Source organism: Suillus discolor (assembly GCF_016758755.1).
Source record: "Suillus discolor strain FC423 chromosome Unknown F5147scaffold_20, whole genome shotgun sequence".
NCBI lineage: Eukaryota > Fungi > Basidiomycota > Agaricomycetes > Boletales > Suillaceae > Suillus > Suillus discolor.
This window is the reverse complement of record NW_024541267.1, coordinates 193,801-215,905: the sequence shown is the minus strand read 5'-3', so window position 1 is coordinate 215,905 and position 22,105 is coordinate 193,801. Positions and strand designations below refer to the sequence as shown.

Below are 22,105 nucleotides of genomic sequence, written 5' to 3'. Positions count from 1 at the left end.
TTGTGTTTACAGACTGCGACCCGTAGCGGACTCTGCCGCGAGCGGCCCTGCACGCTGTGTGGATTAAATTAACAGACAAGGTTAGACTTTAAAGCTAGGTAATACTTCTCGGGACCTTCCAGAATCCAGGCTGGATCACACAAAGAACGTGTGATTAGTGAGTCAATCTCCTCACCGTGACGTGGGATCGAGAGATGTAACGAGAAGGAACGCGTAGCCGCGAATATGCGCGGAGCGGCGTCGATATTCTTGTCATTGTGCCCACGCACCGGGAAATCGAGGATTGGGGCCGAGCGGCCATGTTGGTTAAGGAAGTGGTGCAAACCCCGTCTGGATCCCGAGCAACCGACACCACAAACGCGTCTACTTCGCGAGGATTCCGAAGACCGAAGAATTGGTAAGTTATATATTTTTTTTATTCATCAACAGTCATGACGACCTGAGGGTGGAATATGCTAAAGTAAGTAATATTATGATGAGTCTGGACTCTGCGCAGAGCCCACAGACTGGGAATAAGTGACCGTATTATGACACTGCACTGGCTTTATACTGACACCGTCTTTAAGAAGTTACAACAGTATTGATTCCGACTGATAAACACGGCCTTTGGCCTTCTCTTACGACCTTCGATTCAAGTCCATCCTGACATATCATCGTGCTGTGCGTGGGCGTTGAATTTCAATCTGTTCGAACACTCCCCACCTGCTCGACGAGATACGTTACCTCAGATCGCATCGGATGTGAAAACACTTCGGAAACTTGCAGGTGTTCTCGGAAATGTCATGGAAGTGCCTTTGACATGCGAAGGGCGGTGCTAGTAAGACTTTGGTAACGTAGTACTTATCTTAAATCACGAGTAGCTTTGTTGGGGGACTAAAGTTAAAGCTTGCTTCATGATTGTCGAAGCGAATGCTATTCGCTGTTCTTGATCAAGACATATTACTTCACTCCCGTGAAGGATAATAATTCACCCCGCAGTAAATCATTTACGGGACAAACATCTTAAGGGACCCTAGCAAGATCTATCAGCACCTATCAGATACAAAGGTATAACAGAAAGCCACCCATATGGTATGGGCGCGGGCTTGGCGTGAATGGAGATCAACTTGGCTATAGAATGGTCTGAAGCTTAGTAGGAGGGTGTCGATCGACCGGGATCTATACAAAGGTTAGCCAAAGCTTAATAGAGCAAACTTTGTATTTTACTATGATCCGTCATGGTAGTAAGTGCATGCATATGGTCCTGTAGATCGAACCTGGTTGTGTGATCAAATGGCTTGGCATCTAGGACAGAATTCATGGCAGAAAGCGAGAACTTGCTCACATTTGGCCAGCCCTTAACGGAGCTTGTACGCAGTACTAGTACTAGTGTGCGATGTCTCATAAGTACTGTCAGTAGAATCATAATGTTACCGTGATCGAAAGTGGAAGGTGGTATTACTTCAAACTCCGTGACTTCCAGTTGTTGCCGCACAGCCACACACGCGTGAATGTTACATTCGACTCATAACATCACCTGCTGGAGAGATGACCGTCAGTTATTCCAATGCTGAACCATTCTACAAACTGAGCTGAATGTAGGACCTGACATTTTGTTACATTCACATGACTGAACATGATCTGAAAGTGCTCGACACCATTGACAGTCCAGAATACATCTCTGGCGAGTTATCAGATGACGGTAGGACAAACCACTTCTAAAATCTTGAACACTTGATTGAAAATGTGCAAAATGAATAGAACTCGACATACCATCACATATGATTCCACCGAATCCGGACGATTCTGACAGTTCGTGATGACACTCTTTCTGATAGGCTCACTCTGGCTGATCTCCATTTGACAGTATTGCCTTCTCAGGTCCATCCCTCATATCCCTACGGGAATCCAACAAATATCAAGCATCCAGCTGCAAGACCGAGACCACCATATGACCCAACTTCTCGGGCGTTATTCGAGGACATGGGCTATGGCGGGGGTGGTGTGAATGGCTCTTTACGCTGGAGAGACCTTGCTTTGGACCGATTACTACCCGTCAATGATGAGAAAGAAGAGATGAAGAGAGCAGCCGAGGCAAGAAAGATGGCCAATGGTGCTACGACCCAACCACAGCAGCAGCAACAGCAACCGCCACCTCAGGTAGGAGTTGCTGATCAAACTATCGACGAAGAGGACGAGGAAGAAGAGGACAGTGCAGAGCATGATGAGAACGATGTGGACGAAGATAATGTAGAAGACGAGGATGATGATATGTAACTACGCAGACACATCGCTCAACATTAATACTCATGGCAGCAACGAGCGCATCACCTGTATCACCCAATAACAAACGTTTGGCATCCCCTTCTTGTTCGATCACCCACTCGTAGGCTTCCAGTAAAAGTGTATCCGTTAAAGGAACAAAATGGTCCGCAAAGACGCGAATAATGTTACTGACGCGTGAGATTGCTGCACGAGTAGCATTGTCGATGTCCTGAAATTTGGGTGAGCGTCTACTATGCTCCGTGCTAATGACATTTACCCACATCGTTTTGGTTCGAATACACCGCTTCAGCATCAAAACCCTCTTCGCCTTGGTCATTGTCCTTCGCTTGTTTGCTAACCCATATGTAGCCGTTTAACCCCAGAATAAGATCGACGCCGCACGGCAAAGATATGAAGTGAGACTTTAATCGCCGAACCAATATTGGGGGTACTGTCACGAGTTGGCCGTTCCGCAGCTGGGACAAAGGGGGTTCAGAATGAAGCCCTTGTTCAGAAGAATGAAAGACGCTCACCTTGCCGTACTTTAAAGATCGCGTGTGTAACGACATGGCGCCATCCGAAAAAAATGCTTGTACCTCGGCAACCAGAAGATCCCCTTCCTCAAAGAAATTTCGCATTTGGAGTTCATCACTCTCTAATTTCCGACGCTAGCATGAATGGGGTTACAAAGACTATACAATGTTGCAAGGGTAAAACCCACTTGTACCCCTCCGGGTAGATTGACTGATGAAAGCATCAAGATGGCATCTTGACGTGAATTGGCATCTACTTTCCATCTTCGAGGTTGAACCTATGTGTCAAACCCTTAATGGAACTCTCAGGCCTCATCATGAGGTACACACCTCTGTTATGCGCCCAACGACAAGATCTCCCACCTCTGGATTGTATCTTGATCGAAAATAAATCGAGAAGTACCAGCAATTTTAGAAAACCACTCACCTGGTACGAATCGCACGAACGGTCACGAGTTTGTTCACCCGTTCTACAGTCCCCACGACGGAGGCAATGACATCCTCTTTGTCGACATATGTCCCATGACCACTGCAGGCGCTCATTAACACAATAAAATATCATTTCCTACAAACTGCTTACCGCATGTATGCTTGCGACGATGTGATGGTCTCCCCTGGGCAAGTCAGCCTCGGCTCAGAACCTGAAAATTCATCGTCATCTACATCCATAAGATCCTCAACATCTGGATGATGTCGCGTGGATCGATGATAGGTGGAATCAGTAGACTGTGATGAAAATGATAAGAAGGATAACATTTGAGTGGTTTACAGACTGCAAGGTTCAAGTTGATCGCTAGGAACGCAAATTAGTGATCGCCTACATAGTTACACATATACGTTGCATAGCGCACAGGGCGTGGGAATGTCTACATCTACTAGATCTAGGTCCTTCCCTCTTTCTCGACCAGCATCGTCGTTTAACTTGGTCCTTCATATCAAGCAACAACGGCTTTTGCGTGCGGGTCGGGTTGCCAATACCTTTGCCTACAGTGATCATCATGCTCGATGGTTCATCAAATTTTCTGTCCACGTTACAGTCGACATCGTTCCACGCAACCTCGCGCAGACTCAGTTTTGCACAGCCAATTGCAAATAACAATAACCACTCATCTATTTTATGGAGAAATACAGTTAAGAGCAGGAACTAGTAAGATAACAAAACAAAAACACTATGAAAGCTACAGATATCGGAACAAAGCAACAAACGATATATATGTGCGATAATATACGACAAGGAGCTTTAATGCTGCAATGGAAAGGTCAGAAGCACGCGCCTTCCCCGGATGATGTGGCTTATATTCTACTTTTTAAGCACATTAAGAACCAAACGCGTTATGCGTTTACTTATAGGCCAAGAAATAGGCTGAGAGAGCGGGAAGATCATTCGACCCTGCATCAGAGTAGCCCTGGCGCCGAGATCCGTTGAACTTCAGGACGACAACTGTACCGCACCAAGCTTTCGCGGCGGCACCGGACGTGATGTGATAGATAGCACGGTTAATGGGTGCGCAACGCGACAGCGCAGTTGGGGAGTACCACAGATGAAGGGGGAATCTGAGCGGCTCTCCATTTAAGCCTTGCGTCAAGACAATGCTTTCCGCTTGGCCGTCCGAGAAATGTCCGCTGACGAGAGGTTGAGGACACATGCCCTGCGACGGGACCTGGGACGGACGGCACTTGACCGTGATGATCCTTGGACGCTCTGCAAGTGATGAGCGTGTCGTAACAACATGAAAACGCGTCTGGATTCACCTTCTTCGGGAGAGAAGAGGATGGCGGAAACCATAATCACCTGCTGCTCAGCAGGAGGTGGAGTGGCAATAATATTATAATTTTGGGCATGGGTTGCCGGAACACATTCCTTTCGATGGCGCGGCCAATCCTGGATGTTGTGATTGATAAGTCGCGTATCCATCACGCGACTGTCGTTAAAGACTTACGCTTTGAAGGTGCTCGGGAGCGCAATACCACGCGGCTTGGCAGCGGCTGCACCACATGGAAGTGGGCCTGCAGCATACCGTGCAAGGGTGGTTAATGAGAGGAACGGGGTTCATTTTGGACAACCGAGTTGGAAGATTAAAAGATATCCTTAGAAGGTCAGATGAAAAAGTGGCTGGTTATGAAGTTTATGGCGAGTCGGTTGAGCTTAAATATGGCTGAAGCGCGCTTAGGTTTCAAGGTTTAGGTCGACAGGTACCTTCACAAGGGTTTCGCGTGAGAGAGGTCAAGCCCACATTGACCGTTGAGTCGTTCGGGATCTGAGTTTGAGGATCTGAGATCTATGAGGCGATGCTGCTTCCAGGCACTGCCCAGTTGTAGCTTTCCGAGCCAGCTTTCAAGTGGCGCACGTTTTATAGTACCTTCGCTTTGTATCCACGGTGAAGCTGAATGAGCTAATCGGGATTAAAAGGTGACGTTGTGGCCAATCGTGGGTTTTAAAGCGTCGTTAGATGGCGTCTGAGGTGAGAGACTGAGACAACGTTAACTAGTGAATACGGAAGACACATGCCGAAAAAAATGGTTAACCTGAAGGGAGGGTAAATGTCGGGAGAGCTTAAAGGCGAAAGATGGACAATAAAAAATGATGGCACAAAGCATAGCAGAGCATAGCATGTCATACAAGTGGAAATTTAATCCCCCGCCGCAAGACGCTGCATTAGTTTCCATTGGACTTGGCTTCCGATACTCGGAAGCACTTCGGGCATAGTATCCTGCAATATGTCTGTGTGAGAGACTGCCAATCATCATACAGCAGTATATTGATTCGGTCGTTGTTGACTTACGTGAGAATCCGATTCTAACCTCAACGTTCCATAGTCCGAACCTTGAATGCTCAGGCCGCTTGTACTAGTACACGCGTGCTTGTATCCAGAGGTTGGACATGCCATCGTCTCGGTGACAGCAAAGTTATGTCGAAATCACTTGACGACACTGCGGCAGCGACAGCATGAGGGACAATATCTGTATCCGCCATGTCAAATATTCAATCGGTTGCCTTGTCACATTGGTCACACATCACACCAACCGACCACCATGTCCGACGATGAAATGAATATCGATGAAGGTACTTGTTTCACGATTTTATGGTTTAAGATTATGTTCTAACTCGAGATAAGTCGCTAACGGCGGCGGCGCTGTGAGGCGGAGAGGCAGGGGATTCCAAAACACAGCAGGTAATCACTCTTCATACTCGCGTTTCACCTATGTGCAACTAAAGTTGCGGCAGGTGGAAATGATGGCACAATCACCACTGAGCCCACTTACGACAGGGTTGAATCCTCTCATGTCAAGGATGACACGAGAGCCGCACGATGTAAGTATGTTTTGGCTTATTCCACCACATCGGGTTTATGAATCATACCTTGCATTTTCTTTGCACAGCCGTTGAAGGTTGGATCGTCTTGGTCACCAACGTACACGAGGAGGCAACGGAGGAAGACGTCACGGACAAGTTTGCAGAGTTCGGAGAGATAAAAAATCTCCATTTAAATTTGGACCGGCGCACGGGTTATGTCAAGGTCCGTTTATCGCATCTAGGGAACGAGGGAATTCGACAACTATTCATTTACAGGGCTATGCACTCGTGGAATATGAGACCATGGCTGAGGCTCAGACTGCTATTGATGGCGCGTCGGGAACGCCATTACTAGAACAGATGGTCCAATGCGACTACGCATTCGTTCGGCCCCCTCCATCGGGCCCGAAAAAAGGCAGAGGAGGTCGGGAAGGGCGCGGTCGGAGTGCCAGTCCGTCACGCAGACAGAGAGACTGAGGTTATTCTTCATTTTCCCCTTGAGTCCTCGATGTCTGACTGTATTCAGCTTTGTTTACTGTAACTTGATCATTCCTGTTCTCCTGCAATTACATCTGTTCCCCGATGCGACATGACGGCGCGCTTATAAAAGGTCCCGGCGAAATTTTGTCATACCTGCATATGTGATGCAGGGAGAACCGCAGTTGGGCAGTGTGGAACGTGAAGTTGCCACTCGGCGCACGTTTCAATGTGCGCGCGCGCGGCTGGGCTACTTATATTTCCCTGTAACATAATACTGCCAGATCATACACTAATGCGACTGCAGTTAGACCAAGACATCCCCAAGGGCGGCCGGGATTTGCCGAGTGCCCGTCGACAAGCTTGTTTACCTTTGTTCCAAACGATTACATAACGCCCGCGCCACCAAGTTTCTTGTTGCACATTGAACTCAGTCTCGAATTGAACTTGCTCCAATTACTACTCCTCACAAGCAGTCTGATATGCCTCGAGTGACAGATGCGACCAATTCTGACTCGGATGCGGACAGGCCACGCGTGAAAAAGAGGGTAGAGTACTCGTCCAAGAAGAATCGCGTATCCCCTTCAGAGCCTGAACTCGCGTCGGAGAATGACGAGACTGGTGCAGAAGAGGGCAACGAGGAGGATGAGGAGTATGAGATTGAGGAAGTCATGGAATCTCAAAAAGGTTATTTCGGTGATGTACGTTCATTGTCGTATTCAAACACGCGGAATGTTGACGCGCCATAGGGTAAATTTGGCTATTTTGTCAAATGGAAAGGTTATGCCTCGGAGGATAACAGCTGGGTGCACGAGGATGATGCAGCGTATTTGATTCCTCTTTGCATAAGTTGACTGAAACAAACTCGAATTCTATTCTAGCAATGCGCAGGACCTCATTACTAAATATTGGGAAAACAAGCGCAAAGCCAGTAAGGGCGGTCCCCGCAAGTCTATAGATGCTGGCAAACCAAAAACCGGCCGTAAATCCACCGTTATAGAGGAGACTCGAGAGCCCACGCCCCCCGCAAAAAAACGTAGTAGGCCAAAGAAAGCAGACCAGGAGGAGCGGTCGGAGAAAGAGCAGGAAGCCAGCGACGACGACGACGACGACGAAGCTAGAGCAAAGAAGAAACCACGTAAGAGCCAAGGGGCTTCTGCGAAGAAGGTCACGAAACAGGTGGCTGAAGACGAAGAGGTGGTCACTTTCGGTAGCATGAAGAAGCATATGACTATTGCTAGTTGGGAGAACCTTGTCGAGACCATTGACACGATCGAACGCGGAGACGAGGGTGACCTCTATGTGTACTTCAAGATGTCCGTTGACTTTTCCTGTTTTAGATTCCTGAATGCTAAACATATTTACAGAAAGCACAGCGATGTTCGAATGCGGGAAGTTTCCCGACTTTGTGCCCAAAAGTTCCCTCAGAAGGTGTGCTGTAAAAACCTGGCTTCTTGGACAACATATTACTTACTCGATCTGCCAAGCTCATCAAGTTCTATGAGTCCAATCTGCGATGGAGAATTGACGGCGAAGATGCGAATTAACACCGTACGACATAGCGGCATCCAATCAGGATTCCTTGTTTTGTTTTGCTCATTGCTTTATCTCATTTCATACATACCAAACATGACTGAACTTGTTAATCGTGACTTGCTTCAGGTTCACATGTCCAAAATTAATGGGATATGTCATACTTTTCCAGGACACTCAGGTTCCGGCCATTATGTTAATGTAGGGCTCTTGTATTTCATCCGCGTGATCCCTGCATCACCTGCAAATGACAAATCCGCACAGCATTGCCCACGCATTTCCGGAAGCATTTTGAGTAGATGGGGTCGTATAATTAATAATATTCAGCTGTCACTATCATGACGAAAGTCATCCTTCGCGGCATGTGTACACTAACAGTCATCACGTTATTCCGAAAAATGAGCCCGTCACTGAGCGTGGGTGTTACACATCATGTTGCAAAGTTCAATTCACTCCGAAGTCTGGGTGCGGCCACTCGCACTAATAGCGGCAGGGTTAGTGTGCCCGTTGTGTCATAACCAGTCCCTTACGTGTGATATCTACTCGAAGTTCGAGATACTACGGGTTCAAGAGGTAAACAGGGCCACTGACCTGACGTGGCACTACAAATTACCCTCAGAACCTCCCTGAACCTCCTGAACAATTAGTTGTCAAGAAATATGCACACGTGGGAGGACATGCAGTGGCCACGCAGACGAGGAACGATCCCTGAACGCTTGAGCGGCCATTAGCTATTAACAGTTGACTCATAGGGTCTATGTAGCGTGGCTCCCAGGAGGCCTGGGCATCAAAGAAATTCCGAGCGTCAATTATTATTTGAAGCAAAGCGGCGTAATTGGTGCCAGTGAACGTTAATTGAACAGCCGTGAACCGTGACAACACGGCGATTGACCGGCAGTACACCACATGCGATGATTGTGATTCAAAGCTATGCCATGAGTAAAGAAGAAATACGGAGGAATGCAAGGCCGTAAACATAGATGTCATAAATAATCCAAACATGACGAATTTCATAGCTCTGTGTGAGGATTAGCAGTGCTCTCTGAATGCTCTACCTCCGCCTCGCGAACCAGACTCGACACAATTTCTCCTGCGTCAGTGTGTTCGCGAGTATCGTCCCCTGCACTTTCCTCTAGAGGCTCAACCTTCCCAAGTGCCTCTAGTACCTCTTCCTTGCTTCGTCCAATAGTAACAGGGGGGACATAAGTGCGCTCACCCGTACCTTCCTCCGGTATTGGAAGAATCGAGACCTCCGGCCCAACATCACGCTCCGGATCAGTAGCTGTTTTCTCCTCATCCTTTTGGACATTATTGAATGCACGCTCGCCGTCGCGTTTTATCCGCCTCAAGCGTGTTTCAAATCCAATCACGACATCCTGGACCTCCGATTCAAGGTCCTCAAAGATAGGAATGATCGGGTTATCCATGATCAGATTCTCATGTGTACCGTTTTGTATTGAGTTTGCTTCTTCAATGAATTTTTCGCTGACTGTGGCAATAAAGAGGGATTAGTTTAACAGGCTATGTGACAGGAGCAATGGATAGGGGGACTCACCGTCAATCAGGGAATGATACCGCTGCCAGTCTGAATACGTCACTTCGTCGAGCCAAGCATAATCGAGCCCTAAGTCGACTTGGGCTTTTTCCGCGACTTCGCGAACTTCGGCGGCCACAGCGTAAACCTGTGCAACAAATAAACCACAATCAGTGACCGAATTTTTTAGGCAAAACGTAAATCAAAAGAGCACAAAAGGCTCAGTCGTGGGAAACCATAAGATGGGCGGGGGACAGGATGCGGAATGGCGGGCGCAAAAAACAAATTAGAAAGGCAGTGGTCCGAAACCAACGGAAATGACTGACAGTCACAGACCGGCGGAAAAACACAAAAGACAACAGGGAAAAGGAGATAACTAACCTCGCGCAGCTCCTGATCGAGGATAGCACTGTACCACGTGTTGACCACGGCCTCCACAACCCCAAGACGCTCTGAAAACTTCACGCCAACCTTCTCGACTACTCTTTCCCAGAGCGGCGTCTTCTCGTCGTTCTTCCGGCTCTCTGCCCTTAGATTCCTGAGATAGATCTCGGCGCCTTTAATGTACTTCTCCGCGTCAGCTACAAGGTTCTCAATGGCATCTCGAATATCAGGCGCCTCTGCAAGCTCGGCAGCAGCAGCGCTCCTGATTGCCCCTAGCCTGCCCTTGAGCGTAGACAAACTAGTCTGCATTTGAGACCGAAGTTCGGTTTCCCACTTAGAGTGACGGGCCTCGATATCAGCACGTTTGCGGGCAGTCTCCTCATCTTTAAGGCGCAACCGTTCAGCGCGCTCTTCCTCCGATTCTGGGGGATTGAGGGGCACTTGCTCGTGAGATTGGGATGTGGCTAAGGGTTCATCGAGCCCAAGTTCGGCGTAGAATGCGCTAATGTCGATCTCATCGTTGTCACTGGTATGTGTAGGGATTGAGCTGGAGGCGGTAGGGCCTGTGGAGACTGTGGAAGTGATGGATGAACTTAAACTATCGGCAACAGCAGATACTGTCGATGAAGTGACTGGTGCACTCTCTGATAAGTGAGACGACACGCTCTGGGGGGTTTGCACTGGGGTTTGCACAGATCTCGAGGGAGAGTGAGAAGAGGACGCGTATGCCTGTTGTGAGGTAACGTACACAATCGGCACGGTGTCGAATGCAGCGGGTACCTCCGTCTCTGCAGCTGTCGTTGGATCCTCGTTTAAAAGCGCTCCAACGGATGTCTCCGTCGCTATGCCGCGTGCTGGATCTGTTTCCACAGGAGGTTCATTTATGGATGCGTAAATTGACTCCAGCTCCAATGTCTCGGAAATAATAGGTTCTGGGCTTGGGAAGTCCGTTGCGTCGGATGGAGCAGAAGTAGACACTGAAGTTGCTGGCGAACCGCGGCTCAACTCCTCGACTTTCTCCCACAATTTGGCTACATGGGGATCGACAAAGATCCGTCTCTGTTCCCTTAGGAACAAAACTGCGTGCTGCACCTGCACACCGATTCTTTTTGCCAAAGGCACCGCGTGAGGCTTTGTTGCATAATAAGTATCCTGGGTTTTGTGGATGGCAAGGATGATGTAAGGTTGTGCTTTGTGCTGCCATCGCTGCAAGTTGTAAATAGCAGTACGCACGTGCGGAGCTATACGCGTCGTGTATATCGTTTCCGCTTGCTCGACATACGACTCTGTACGCGCAACGTAAGGTTCGAGTTTGCTCAATCGCGGCGCGACGTGCTTGTCATACTGAGGGACAACATGTTTCTGCCATTGCGGAACAACGCGATTTTCCCACTGGGGGACAACATAGGTCGTGAAGGTAGGAACCACACGATTAATCCAAACTGGAACAACGCGCTTCTCCCACTGCGGGACAATACGTGTGGTCCACTCTGCTTGCGTACGAAAGATAATGGGACTAGCAACCTCGGTAACGCGGTCCACATATGGCGCGATGGAGGGGTGCGCAAGCGCAGCTTGTATTGGTGGGATAACGTACGGGTCGAGAACGATACGTTTGTACTCAGATAGGCCGCGGCAAACAGGGGATTGGAGATGTGCCTCACGAGGGCAGACAGCGAAGACGTAGACCGTGACGGCGAGCACGAGGAGCTTGGTGAGGAAGTCGAAAAGGGACTGGATAGTGGATTTGCGTTTCTTCTTCTGTCGGTGAGTTGGTGTCGGTGAGCCGATATATATTAGAGCGAGAAGAAAAGAAACCGCACTTTGCCTGATTTCTTTAGCTTGTCTTTCTTCTTTAATTTTTTGTGTTCATCCTGTATAGTCGCGTGATCAGCCCCTTACAATAGACTGGGCAAACGACAAGCCGAAAGCAACACAACCCCAAGCAAATGATGCGAAAGGTCCGCATACATTTCTATCGGTCCGTTTAGAAACACATCGTGACTACTCACCTTGTCGTTATGTTCCTTAAAGTTATTAGAGACTCCAGCCACAATAGCTGGGGTGCGCGCGTCTCCGGATGCCAGTGGGCTTGACACATGAGGTAGCACAGATGCGTCCTGTATTACAGATGGTCTAGCCGAGCGCGGTTGACCTTGTGAAGATGGTGTGCGGGAAACTGGAGGTGCTGGTACCACTGGAGTTCTGCGAGTAACGACCATTGTAGACTATAAAGTGCCAGGTGCCAATGCCAATGCAAGATTATCGTTGAAAATATGAAATTGGGCCTATAAGGAAAGCATAGATTTTGGTGGCAGAAAAGCGTACGGCTGGCGTGGCAAACCTATAATACTCGTGATTGTGAAGTATGTTGATTGTGGTTTGCTTTTGGAGCCACCCAAGTAGTTTGCTCGTGTATGGCAAAGGCTTCGTTATGTAATCCGCTTCTAACGGAGTAGGTCAGAACTCAGGAATAGGACCATATTGTGTGGGTACCGGGCACAAGCCTAGCTAGCGGTTGGTTCAACGTTCAGCTCACATTATAAATCCTGCCAGGTTCTACCGGTGCAACTCCTTTTAAATAGTTCTGCCCACGACGTGACTACAGATATTATTGCCTTTGCATTCGGTCATTTGCAATATGAGATGCATAATTTTGCAATTTAATAACACTTGCAGTGAATAAATAAGCGCCTGGTTGTCCTCGGGCTTGTAGGGGCTCCGATGTACCTTAAATCAGTCTTGGCTTCAAGGCAAGTACTTCTTTAAGTATTAAGTGCCAGGGCCCAGGGGCACGTAGTATTTGGTCTTGTATGGCAACAGCTTCGTTACATAATCAAGCGTGCTCCACAACGCCGCGTTATGCTCAACAGTCTAACGGGGCAAAGACTGACACCCAGTGAAATTTGACACACAATGGCTCGACAGCCAGTTAAGGTAACCTATGCACACAAGCGGGGACGTGCAAATGCTGCCGCGAAGCTCTTGTCTTCTCCACTTGAAGCCCTTTCACCTGATCGTGACGATATTACGCGTTCAGAGATGTCTAGGCGAATGCTCAAGCGCTCTCGGGGTGTCGCTAACGAAGACGACGACACAGTGCGACTGAAGGGTCATATCGTGAAACGTGCCAGGCAAACTGTCGTGTCCGATGCTTCGGGAGCAGAAACTGGTGTCGACGCATTCCTGACGCCATTTCCTTCTGCGGAGTACGTTCATTCATCCTCAGTTACGCGTCCGCTGGTGCAAGAAGAGTTTTCCCCCGTACCGAATGTGAAAAGTACTCTCTCGCGCACGAGCTCGCGAAATTTGAAGGAGAATAGTGCATCCCTTTCCCTTGCCTCACCTTTTCACAGTCGTCCCTCCTCCCCTCACACTGGCTCCACAACCAAAGCGAAGGCGCGATCATCTCGCATCCCCCTGCATTTGAAGTCTCGCACGCTTTCTGGTGCCTTTCAGAAAAATGATAGTGCATATACTCGCCGCAAAATCTCGCACAAAGACTCAACCATATCCCTGAACGACAGGAAGCTTTCCCGTAAGGACTCTATGATATCCCTCAATTATAACAGACTATCCCGCAAGAACTCTACGGTATCTCTCAATGAGCCGGCCATATACTCGCCTTCGAAGCATCAACGTCGTCCCTCGAGCCCAGATCCCTCATATATGCTATCTCACATCGCACAGCAGGATTGGATTTCTCCATCCAAAGCACTTACAGTCCATGCAGGTGTCTGTGAGCTAGATCCGACTTCGATTACCCAACCCAATCCGATTCAAAGTTTGTCTGCATCACCCTTTCTTGTTGATCGTCCCCAGTTCTTCTCCACCCCGCTGCATAGCCGCTCTGGCAGCAGGACAGGCCTCCAAGCGCCGAAATCTCCTTCAAAACTAGCCTTGCTTGCGTCTTCCCCGCGCCTTCCGCGTGACGAGGACTTTGAAATGGCAGATCACACCGAGCACCGCAAGATCCGCATCTCAGGCAATAGCATTATCTCTTCCTCTGGCTCGTTCACCCTTATGTCTCACCAAATTTCCAATGCAATCGACGTTGATGATCGCATCGATAGTGCTGGCAGTGCACCTATGTCTATGTCTATTGACATACTTCCTCAGAAGATCTCAATGGGCGAATACATGATTCCTCTGGCGTCTTCTCCCCCGGCTTTGGACGCTAATCTCGGACCACAGCACAAGGTCTCACTAGGTCAGAATATCTTGGCGCTTCCTGGCTCAAGCCCGCCGGTGTCCGATGGATCAAGTTCGCCCGCTCCGGACTACCCAGGTTCCTCCGCGAGAAACACATCAGCTAATTTGCCTCCCCGTGGTGCGGCTACTTCAAGCATAGGCGCGCCAAGCGAAGCAGACTTGATCCAAGATCTGCTATCACTTGATTTGGGTGGTATGTACACGCTCTCGGTGGCTACACCTCCCTTCCCGACCATCATGTGGTTGGCATAAATCTCTTCATCTTTTTGGGATCTTGTGTTTAATTGCTTTCGTTGCTCTTGCGCAGATGACCCTCTCTTAGGCTCCGACCTTTAAAATTTGCATTTGCCTGATACTGAACTCTTTCGCAGACAGACGCGATGATAGTACTCAGCTCCCGATGCGTACCCGTTCCCTCGAGACCCACGCCGGCGTCGGCTCCAAGAAAACAAGCACCGTCAAGCACAAGAGGAACCGCGCCGGTACCATCCGCGCATCTGATTTCACACAGACCGCTTCCTCTTGTTCTAGTGGCTCCACACTGACCTCCCTCGCTTCGACTATCGCCGGGCCTGCTGGTTCTCTACCTGGCCGCACGCGTTCCGGTACAGTCGTCGGCCCCAACTCGAAACTCGCGATATGGCCACACGCAAAGGGAGCCATGAGGAAACAGTCCTTGATGCAGCTAACACTACATGATGCCCACAGTAGATCGGGGGATGACATGGACATTTTTAGGGTGCGCGAGGACGTGGGCCCGTGTGGCACTGAAGAGCTCGGCTCTGTTGGCTTGATGCAGAGGCTGAAAGGCAGGAGAGGGAAGAAGAAGGTCGTGCATGATGAAACTGCGTCAGATGATCCGTTGCTTATCACTGGTCCGTGGAGGGACGAGGATTGGTCTTAAGGTGAGAGGGTGTGACTCTTGTCTTTGAAATTGACTCATTCACCATGCCAAGTTCTCTTTCACTGATGCACTGTCAAAATGCTGTTTGTTTTCCTCATATTTTTTATTGTTGCACTGTGCATTCACCTCATGGACTTCGTCGGACTTAGGATAGCTTGTACAATACCTGCTTTGCACCCTCATCATCAACTCTAGATGTAATTGTATGTCCGTATACCGTGACCATTGCAATATCGATCCTGCCACGAGTCAACACTACCAGCTCATGGGTCGCGTGATTCTCATCCGATCCTATTAAACCCATCGTATTTGCTATCACCCACCGTGATCCCTTCCTTTCATGTAGGCATCATGAGTCCGACGAAATTCTCAAGCGGGAATAACAAAAACACTTCGGATTCGATCAGTGATTGTTCGCCTGGATATAAACTGGTCATTAAAGTGCGGCTTCACCATACCCACAAGACACTTGATCAAATTGATAGACCAGTCTATAATGATAACGCCATATAGCACAATATGTACTGTCGGTATTAGGCTAGCCTACAATGCTAACAATAAATGGGGGAAAAGGTACATAATGACTTTCCGCTGCCATCGTGAAAAAGCTCCCCGGCTACTAGCAAGAACTATACAAGAAGGGATTGATTGATTTCGCGGACGCCGTTCAACCTACGCAACTTGTAACAAAATGTACTATATGGAGTTATTCATCAGATCATTTCTCTCGAACATCCACAACTGCTGAGTAGAGCCGATGTTACTCTGGGCCTCGATCTGAGACCTCATATCAGCAGATATTTCATCAGGAAAGGTAGTAATAGACGGTTCATACAGGTGAGTTTTCGTCCCATGACGTGAGTGTCCAGGTCAAGTCCGTGCATTCGATGTCGATGCTGAAGAGAAACCCTTTAAGAGACATAGCAGTGGTTCTACTCGCGATTATAGACTCACGAAAAAAACTTGGGAGATCTGGGGCTTTCGCTGATCCAAAAAAGCCAAGGATTTTTGGAACAAGTCAAAGACTGAGTCTAGAATGGACAGCAATTTCAAATTAACTCACATTTCGTTGAGGTCCGAGAGGGCAACTTACCTTGGAGTCGAAGTAAATATATTCTTCGAGTATTTCTCCATTGCTCACCGCTTGGAAAGTTGCCAATTCACCCTCGTGAAACATTGCAAACCACTGGAACGCGTTTAGAGTAAGCCTTGAGCAAACCGAAAGAGTCGGTCTATCATAGAACCAATCATACCTCAATCATGATTCCAGGTTCTTCAGAGTGTCCAACGATGTTGCCATCGACGAGAGAGACATATTGCCCTGGGCGCGCAACATTTGCCAGCTTATATGTACCGGTGCGCATGTTATTTGCTAGTGAATTGTGAATGTGAGAGTTGGAGACGAATAACTCAGAGAGATGGACATGATCTTATATACTTCGAGTGCTTTGCCAAGCGGGCACTAATCAAGATATATTATAGACGAACCCGAACCTCCATACATCTACCGGCATCAGAGTTGTTCGCCCAAGAGTGGATCGCAGGTGTCGTAAATTTTGTCAATGAAGTGGAGCGGAAGACGTTCCCTTCCGAGTAAGGTGTCTTGTGATTAAATAATTTGGATGATCGTTTACATAACAAGGAAACGAATAGATGGCGTGCCTGCAAGCTAATTGGCGGGAGGGCCTTGATGCTGACGTTTCACTTAAGTAGTAAAAACTCTAATGACGAGAATGCTCTTACCCCGAGGACACTTACCACTTTGAGCCATTTGGGCCCCATGGGGTAAGATGTTTCAACCACTGGCCCTCTGGCCAGTGGAGTTGTTCGCATAAAGCACGACAAATAGGAGATAAAATGGAAGATCTCAAATTCCTTCCGAGCACGAGCGCTGATCGCTGATTCGAATGGAGGAGCATTGTTATTTACATAACGATGAGACGAATGAGCGAGATGCGGCCTTAGAAGTAGTAATGAGAATACCCCAGACTATTCATTAAGTCCAAGATGCGGCTCGCAGAATGCAGCACCGCACGGGGAGGGCAATAAACTCGAAAGGCGGTCGCCATGTATCAATGCCTAAGTTCAACAGCGGGGCAAAGTTGGTGGATGCAATTTTCAATAATGCAGCAGGATCAACGTACCACGGTCTGCCATTGACCTCTGAGCTAGCGGCATCAAATTTATTGACTTCGTCCGTCTAGGACCGACCAAGTGGCAAACACAGTCAATGTCAATGCCAGTGCTCGTTACCGACGCAAGTACGTGTGCGTGTGTTCTGGTTTTTCGCTGCTAAAGCGCTGACTGACCGCAGCGGAGCTAGAGAACGACGTGGGCGGCCGCGGTTATGGGTCCCAGCTAAGGATGACTAAGAATCAGCAGCTGAATCATGGTCGTTCGATCGACCCCGCATGATGAATTTTATTACCATTGGTAATAGCCATAGCCTCGGCCAATAATAGGCTCTAAAGGAAAAACATGCTCTTTCCGCATGTCTGAATTACGATATCGGCTTATATCAAGACCACCATCATTATATGCGACCCGCCTCAACTGAGCTAGAATCAGCGAGCTCTCAGTGTGCTGCCACATTACAAAGGACTACCATGGACCTACATGATACCCTACAGGTGCGTTTCCCCATTTTGCCACTCGTTCTGCAGTGCTGAATCATCTATCATGACTCGGCCGCGAAGGCTGAATTCCCCCAAATCGATACTTCCCTTCTTGCAGCCATCATTGCAGACCATGTACAAGAAGGGGACGATGCCACCTACTCCCCCAACCAGGTCAAGACTATACGAGATACATTAAAGGTTCTTGCAGACCAGGCGCAGGAGGATGAGTGGGAGCTAGACGACATCATGTCCACTACGTCTCTCACCACTCCAGACCTGTGCGACAGTACAACTGCGAGCGAATCATCGCTATCTCAGCACTCATTCAGCTCGCCACTCGGCTTCTTACAAGAGGCTTTCTCGGATGTGCCTATAGAACGCCTGAAACGCCTGCTGAGAGAAGAGTGTGGGGAAGTCCTGGAGGGAAACGGAGATATTGACATGGAAAGAGTGGTGGAGCATATCTTGAACATGGAACATATACGCGACCTCGAGGAGCGTGGAATTGATGCCCTTGAACGAACTCCTTCACCATTGCTCGATGGGGACTGGGAAACCGTCATACATACAAAACCGAAATCGACACCTAAGCTCGCCACGCCTACAAAAAAGAAGGCTAAGGGTCGTACGATCAAAATTGTGGATATGATGCAGACACAGCATGCCCCCCCTTCTTTATTGCAGACGAAAGGGATGCAAAAGGAGGGGGTGACTATGGGCGCTATAGGCGCGGGTGTGGACATATGGACGCAAGTCTCCTCCCTTTCTACTCACATCGCTGCACTACTTCCTCCAGCCCCGCCATCACATTTCGCCTCCTTTTTCCACTCCCCAACACACGCCACACCTGCGCACGCCCTTCGCGCTGCTCTTGCAGCCCTGCCCTCGAATTCTACTAGCATCAAACACAAAGCTAATAAAAAATCTCCTATCAAGAAATCTAATCAAGATGCAGAAACCACCACGCTATTCGCCCTTCTCGACCTCCTCGAAGCCTCGCCCACTTTTGCCACTCTTGATGCGGAACAACGTAATACTTTGTATGCAGACGCCCGCGTCGCACTCTCTGCCGCACAGAACAGGCCGGATGATGCTCTAGATATCGTTTGGATTCTGCGTGAGCTCGAGCATCCCGCATGCCAAGCAGGAATATACCACCTCCCACCTCCGGTTTCAGGCTCAAAGTCAAATTCCACCCCTGCACGTGCAAAGTTGCCGACCGGTCCCCCACCTGTACAGCCTCCACCGACGTTGAAACGGAAATCTGCATACTCTCCTTCCAGTCCTATCACACAGCCCCAACTCTCGGAGCCATGGCAAGAGGTGCCGATTCGAACCCCCAGAACCACACAACCCCCGGAGAACCCCAACCCCACGAACAAGCGTAAACACCGTGGCGCAGGCAATGCGCTCGGCAAAGGCGGGAAGGGGGATGTTGGAGAACTCGCCCAGAACGGGACAGGAGGGAGCGTCTCTGGGGTGCGACATGCGCATTTTGCGCGCGGGATGCTTCAGGCGCGCATACAGCGCGATGAGCTGCTGCGCGAGGCGGGCCGAGCATGGCGGGGGCCACTGGGCGGGGAGGTGGCGCTGTACTATGCGCAGAGAGCGAGGGAGGTTACGGAGAAGGCGCGGGAGGACGCATTGGATGAGGCAAGAGGGTTAGTTGAAGCGAAGAGGTGAGTTTTTCTGTCTTCTACTACGCAAATATTCTCAAAAACTAATGCACCATGTAGATACGCTTCCGACGACAAAAGATCCATCGATCTACACGGGACGTGTGTTCAAGAGGCGATAGTGATCACAAGTGAGATATTAGAGAGGGAGGGATGTTCACCTGGTGAGTGCGTTGTCACGTTCTGTTTGTCGGTTACTGGGCATTTTGCTGAACGGAACTATGTGTGTGCGTCTGTGTCACTTTACCCGACCTTCGTTCCATAGCATACCCCCTTCGCCTTATCACTGGCCGCGGTACCCACTCTGCAGGGGGCGTGGGCGTATTGAAGCCCGCAGTACACCGTGCGCTCGTGAACAAGGGGTGGGATGTAAGGATGTGGGACGGAGGGTTAGTCGTTCGGGGACGGGAGCGATGGCGTGTGCCTTGATTTTTATATGTACGCGGGCCGATGGGTATTTATGCCATTTTTCCTGGATTTGTTGTATGTTCCGTTCATGTACGTCGTATATCCGTGTGTCATCTATACCTCTCTTCCCTTGTTTGTCTCTGTTCTCGTATGTGTACTTTGTTGACCTGTTTGTGATCATGATTCCCATTGTATACTTAGAAGTGTATCGACGTCTGCCTCGTTATACATCTATTCCTATGCGTGGACTGTTCCGCCGTTGAGTAATGGGGCTGCGAGGCGAAGATAGGCTTTTGTTTCATAGAAAACAAAGTTCGAAATACTGCCTTGCAATTTGGGAGACCGTAATGGTCGTATTCCAGCACGTTGCCATCCGTTATTAGGCTCAACATCCGCAATCGAGCTGCCGGTCGTGAGACCAGTGACATTATGATGGAATAAGAGACGAAGTTCCATGAGGAGATGTAAGGAAAGGACAGTGCGCACCAGGCATCGTCCTCCTATGGCAAAAAGTGCCCAGACAGGCCCCTTTGTATTGAAATAATGTTAGCGGAATGGCTAAGATAGCTAATATCGACAGAGAAGTGAGTAGTTAGACTGCAGAGAGACGTGAGGGCTTTGTAAAACAAACCAAACAAGATTTCATCAAGTGTTGATTCGGTTTGTGTGTGGGGAGTTGTGACTTTGCCAGACTAGCGCAAGAGGACGGGGGTCTGGGCCGAGCGCGTGATCCGGAGAACGCTGAAGAAGAGAAGTCCGGGGGATCGATCGATCAAACAGAACGTTAGGCCTTCGCGTGATCGATTGATTCGTCTGTGGAGAAACCAAAGGGTCCGAAAGAGACCAAAATACACTGGGCGGACGAGCGACGCGCAGAGAAGTAAGGATGAAGTGGGCGAGATGTGTGCAACTATAATCGAAGTTTCGTGTTGCTCTCAACCACTTGGCAAGATGATCGGAGCCGGAGAACTCAAGAGACGTAACTTCTGATGGTGAATTCTGATGTCTGATGAATCGATGAACCTCCATCGAGTTAGCAAATTGTTAAGGAGGCCGCCCTGCAGGGGCACCAGAAACATCTGAACCTCACCATGATAAATTGAAGCAATTTCTTTGTCACGTTAGAGTGTGATGAACTGGATTCACTTGCAAGCAAACTCCAGGTCAGAGTCTTGTATAACGTACATGAATGATCTTGACGGAAGCAACTTACGGCTGCCTACGGTTTGCCTACGGTACCCCTAATTGTTCACACAGCCACACTATTACGTCACGTGGCAACCTTGGTAGTACTGCGCTTGTTCTTCTTCAAGCTCAAGGTCTCTATCGAAGACGACAACCGACTACGCAAACGATTTTCTCACAAACCATCATTATTATTGTCAAACACACTCGGCCCTAACAAGCGGAGCACTATAAATTGGCATGTTATTCTACCTTTCTCTTCTCGCAGTCCTGGCATCACTGGTGATGGGTGAGTACTCGCAGCAAGTCATATTAATAAAGCTGGATAAACTCACTTGCTCCTCCCAGTCGGCTACCGCTACCGTGCAACTCTCCCTACCAGAGTTAAGGCTTTCTTCCCAAGCCTCAACCACTACACGCCGCTTGCCTCTTTTTCTGATCAGGCACGTGCAGGGCTGAGCTCTCCGATGTTCGACATTGAGTCAGCCAATATCGCTGAGGGAGATTCACGAGCGGGACTGGACGAACAGGGAACGCAGGAGGTGCTGGACATCATGCGTGCCCAACGAGTCAAGTGAGTGTTTCGTTTACGTAGCTAGCATAGCTTATCAGAACTTCATTCACACAGTTTCGACCAAGCAAGATTGATTCGTCACAACCAAATCCTTGCTCGTAACGGGATCGATCCTTCAGGTCAGCGTCAATATATTCTTGCAGTTCTCGGGAATTCATTATAATATCTTACAGGCATGCCACTTGATTCAAAGGCTGTTACAAGGCTGTGATTGATTTCTCTTTGGCTACTTTCATATGTGTTTCACGCTATCAGTACTATCATCGAACCCACCTATTTCGCTCCTTCGTCTTCTCACACTTGGCACGGACCTTATTGGATTTATATCATATACTCTTGTGTACTTATCACACTGCATGAAAAATGCTGTGGTTTTCACGGTTACTTCCCTCGCTCAGTCTCGGATATCTTCATCTTGAACTTCGATGGGAAGTCAAGGACATAAGTATCACAACAATATAACGTATCCTGCGGGCAGGGTTGGTATATGCTGGGTAAGTATCAAGGTGGGTTCACTATTGACATTGT

At 48.8% G+C, this 22,105-nt stretch overlaps 9 protein-coding genes across 9 annotated transcripts; 5 read left to right on the top strand and 4 right to left on the bottom strand.

Annotated features, from left to right (window-relative positions):
* Nucleotides 1-1,605: 1,605 nt before the first annotated feature.
* On the top strand, nt 1,606-2,100 carry F5147DRAFT_559959 (uncharacterized protein; the record flags this gene model as incomplete). The annotated part of the gene is made up of 3 exons (XM_041430573.1): nt 1,606-1,681; nt 1,741-1,791; nt 1,847-2,100. Coding segments are annotated over 3 exons (381 nt in total), but the record flags the coding sequence as incomplete, so codon positions are not given.
* F5147DRAFT_128404 (uncharacterized protein) lies at nt 2,013-3,620 on the bottom strand. Its single transcript, XM_041428174.1, has 7 exons — nt 3,358-3,620; nt 3,205-3,306; nt 3,108-3,153; nt 2,966-3,055; nt 2,778-2,912; nt 2,526-2,720; nt 2,013-2,473 (listed from the first exon to the last, which is right to left on the bottom strand). Exons 1-7 carry the CDS (start codon nt 3,531-3,533, stop codon nt 2,159-2,161), a joined length of 1,059 nt encoding a protein of 352 aa, XP_041294143.1. The 5' UTR covers nt 3,534-3,620; the 3' UTR covers nt 2,013-2,158.
* Nucleotides 3,621-3,862: 242 nt separating this feature from the next.
* F5147DRAFT_688955 (uncharacterized protein) lies at nt 3,863-5,072 on the bottom strand. The gene is made up of 4 exons (XM_041436936.1): nt 4,964-5,072; nt 4,718-4,909; nt 4,530-4,659; nt 3,863-4,479 (listed from the first exon to the last, which is right to left on the bottom strand). The coding sequence occupies exons 2-4, from the start codon at nt 4,829-4,831 to the stop codon at nt 4,118-4,120; spliced, it is 606 nt and encodes a 201-aa protein (XP_041294142.1). The 5' UTR covers nt 4,832-4,909; nt 4,964-5,072; the 3' UTR covers nt 3,863-4,117.
* A 718-nt stretch (nt 5,073-5,790) lies between these two features.
* F5147DRAFT_688948 (uncharacterized protein) lies at nt 5,791-6,692 on the top strand. The gene is made up of 6 exons (XM_041436935.1): nt 5,791-5,841; nt 5,894-5,950; nt 6,004-6,090; nt 6,159-6,295; nt 6,349-6,550; nt 6,599-6,692. Exons 1-5 carry the CDS (start codon nt 5,811-5,813, stop codon nt 6,547-6,549), a joined length of 513 nt encoding a protein of 170 aa, XP_041294141.1. The 5' UTR covers nt 5,791-5,810; the 3' UTR covers nt 6,550; nt 6,599-6,692.
* Nucleotides 6,693-6,956: 264 nt separating this feature from the next.
* Nucleotides 6,957-8,368, top strand: F5147DRAFT_688946 (uncharacterized protein). The gene is made up of 5 exons (XM_041436934.1): nt 6,957-7,250; nt 7,299-7,375; nt 7,431-7,865; nt 7,917-7,980; nt 8,037-8,368. The coding sequence occupies exons 1-5, from the start codon at nt 7,032-7,034 to the stop codon at nt 8,094-8,096; spliced, it is 855 nt and encodes a 284-aa protein (XP_041294140.1). The 5' UTR covers nt 6,957-7,031; the 3' UTR covers nt 8,097-8,368.
* A 488-nt stretch (nt 8,369-8,856) lies between these two features.
* F5147DRAFT_688943 (uncharacterized protein) lies at nt 8,857-12,431 on the bottom strand. Its single transcript, XM_041436933.1, has 5 exons — nt 12,013-12,431; nt 11,824-11,874; nt 9,998-11,761; nt 9,638-9,764; nt 8,857-9,571 (listed from the first exon to the last, which is right to left on the bottom strand). Exons 1-5 carry the CDS (start codon nt 12,220-12,222, stop codon nt 9,093-9,095), a joined length of 2,631 nt encoding a protein of 876 aa, XP_041294139.1. The 5' UTR covers nt 12,223-12,431; the 3' UTR covers nt 8,857-9,092.
* A 3,182-nt stretch (nt 12,432-15,613) lies between these two features.
* Nucleotides 15,614-16,640, bottom strand: F5147DRAFT_760220 (uncharacterized protein). The gene is made up of 5 exons (XM_041440473.1): nt 16,370-16,640; nt 16,210-16,302; nt 16,071-16,147; nt 15,952-16,012; nt 15,614-15,893 (listed from the first exon to the last, which is right to left on the bottom strand). Exons 1-5 carry the CDS (start codon nt 16,478-16,480, stop codon nt 15,813-15,815), a joined length of 423 nt encoding a protein of 140 aa, XP_041294138.1. The 5' UTR covers nt 16,481-16,640; the 3' UTR covers nt 15,614-15,812.
* A 927-nt stretch (nt 16,641-17,567) lies between these two features.
* F5147DRAFT_688932 (uncharacterized protein) lies at nt 17,568-20,062 on the top strand. The gene is made up of 4 exons (XM_041436932.1): nt 17,568-17,746; nt 17,813-19,413; nt 19,471-19,574; nt 19,676-20,062. The coding sequence occupies exons 1-4, from the start codon at nt 17,654-17,656 to the stop codon at nt 19,837-19,839; spliced, it is 1,962 nt and encodes a 653-aa protein (XP_041294137.1). The 5' UTR covers nt 17,568-17,653; the 3' UTR covers nt 19,840-20,062.
* A 976-nt stretch (nt 20,063-21,038) lies between these two features.
* On the top strand, nt 21,039-22,063 carry F5147DRAFT_688927 (uncharacterized protein). The gene is made up of 4 exons (XM_041436931.1): nt 21,039-21,292; nt 21,352-21,577; nt 21,632-21,696; nt 21,751-22,063. The coding sequence occupies exons 1-4, from the start codon at nt 21,244-21,246 to the stop codon at nt 21,786-21,788; spliced, it is 378 nt and encodes a 125-aa protein (XP_041294136.1). The 5' UTR covers nt 21,039-21,243; the 3' UTR covers nt 21,789-22,063.
* Nucleotides 22,064-22,105: the final 42 nt, after the last annotated feature.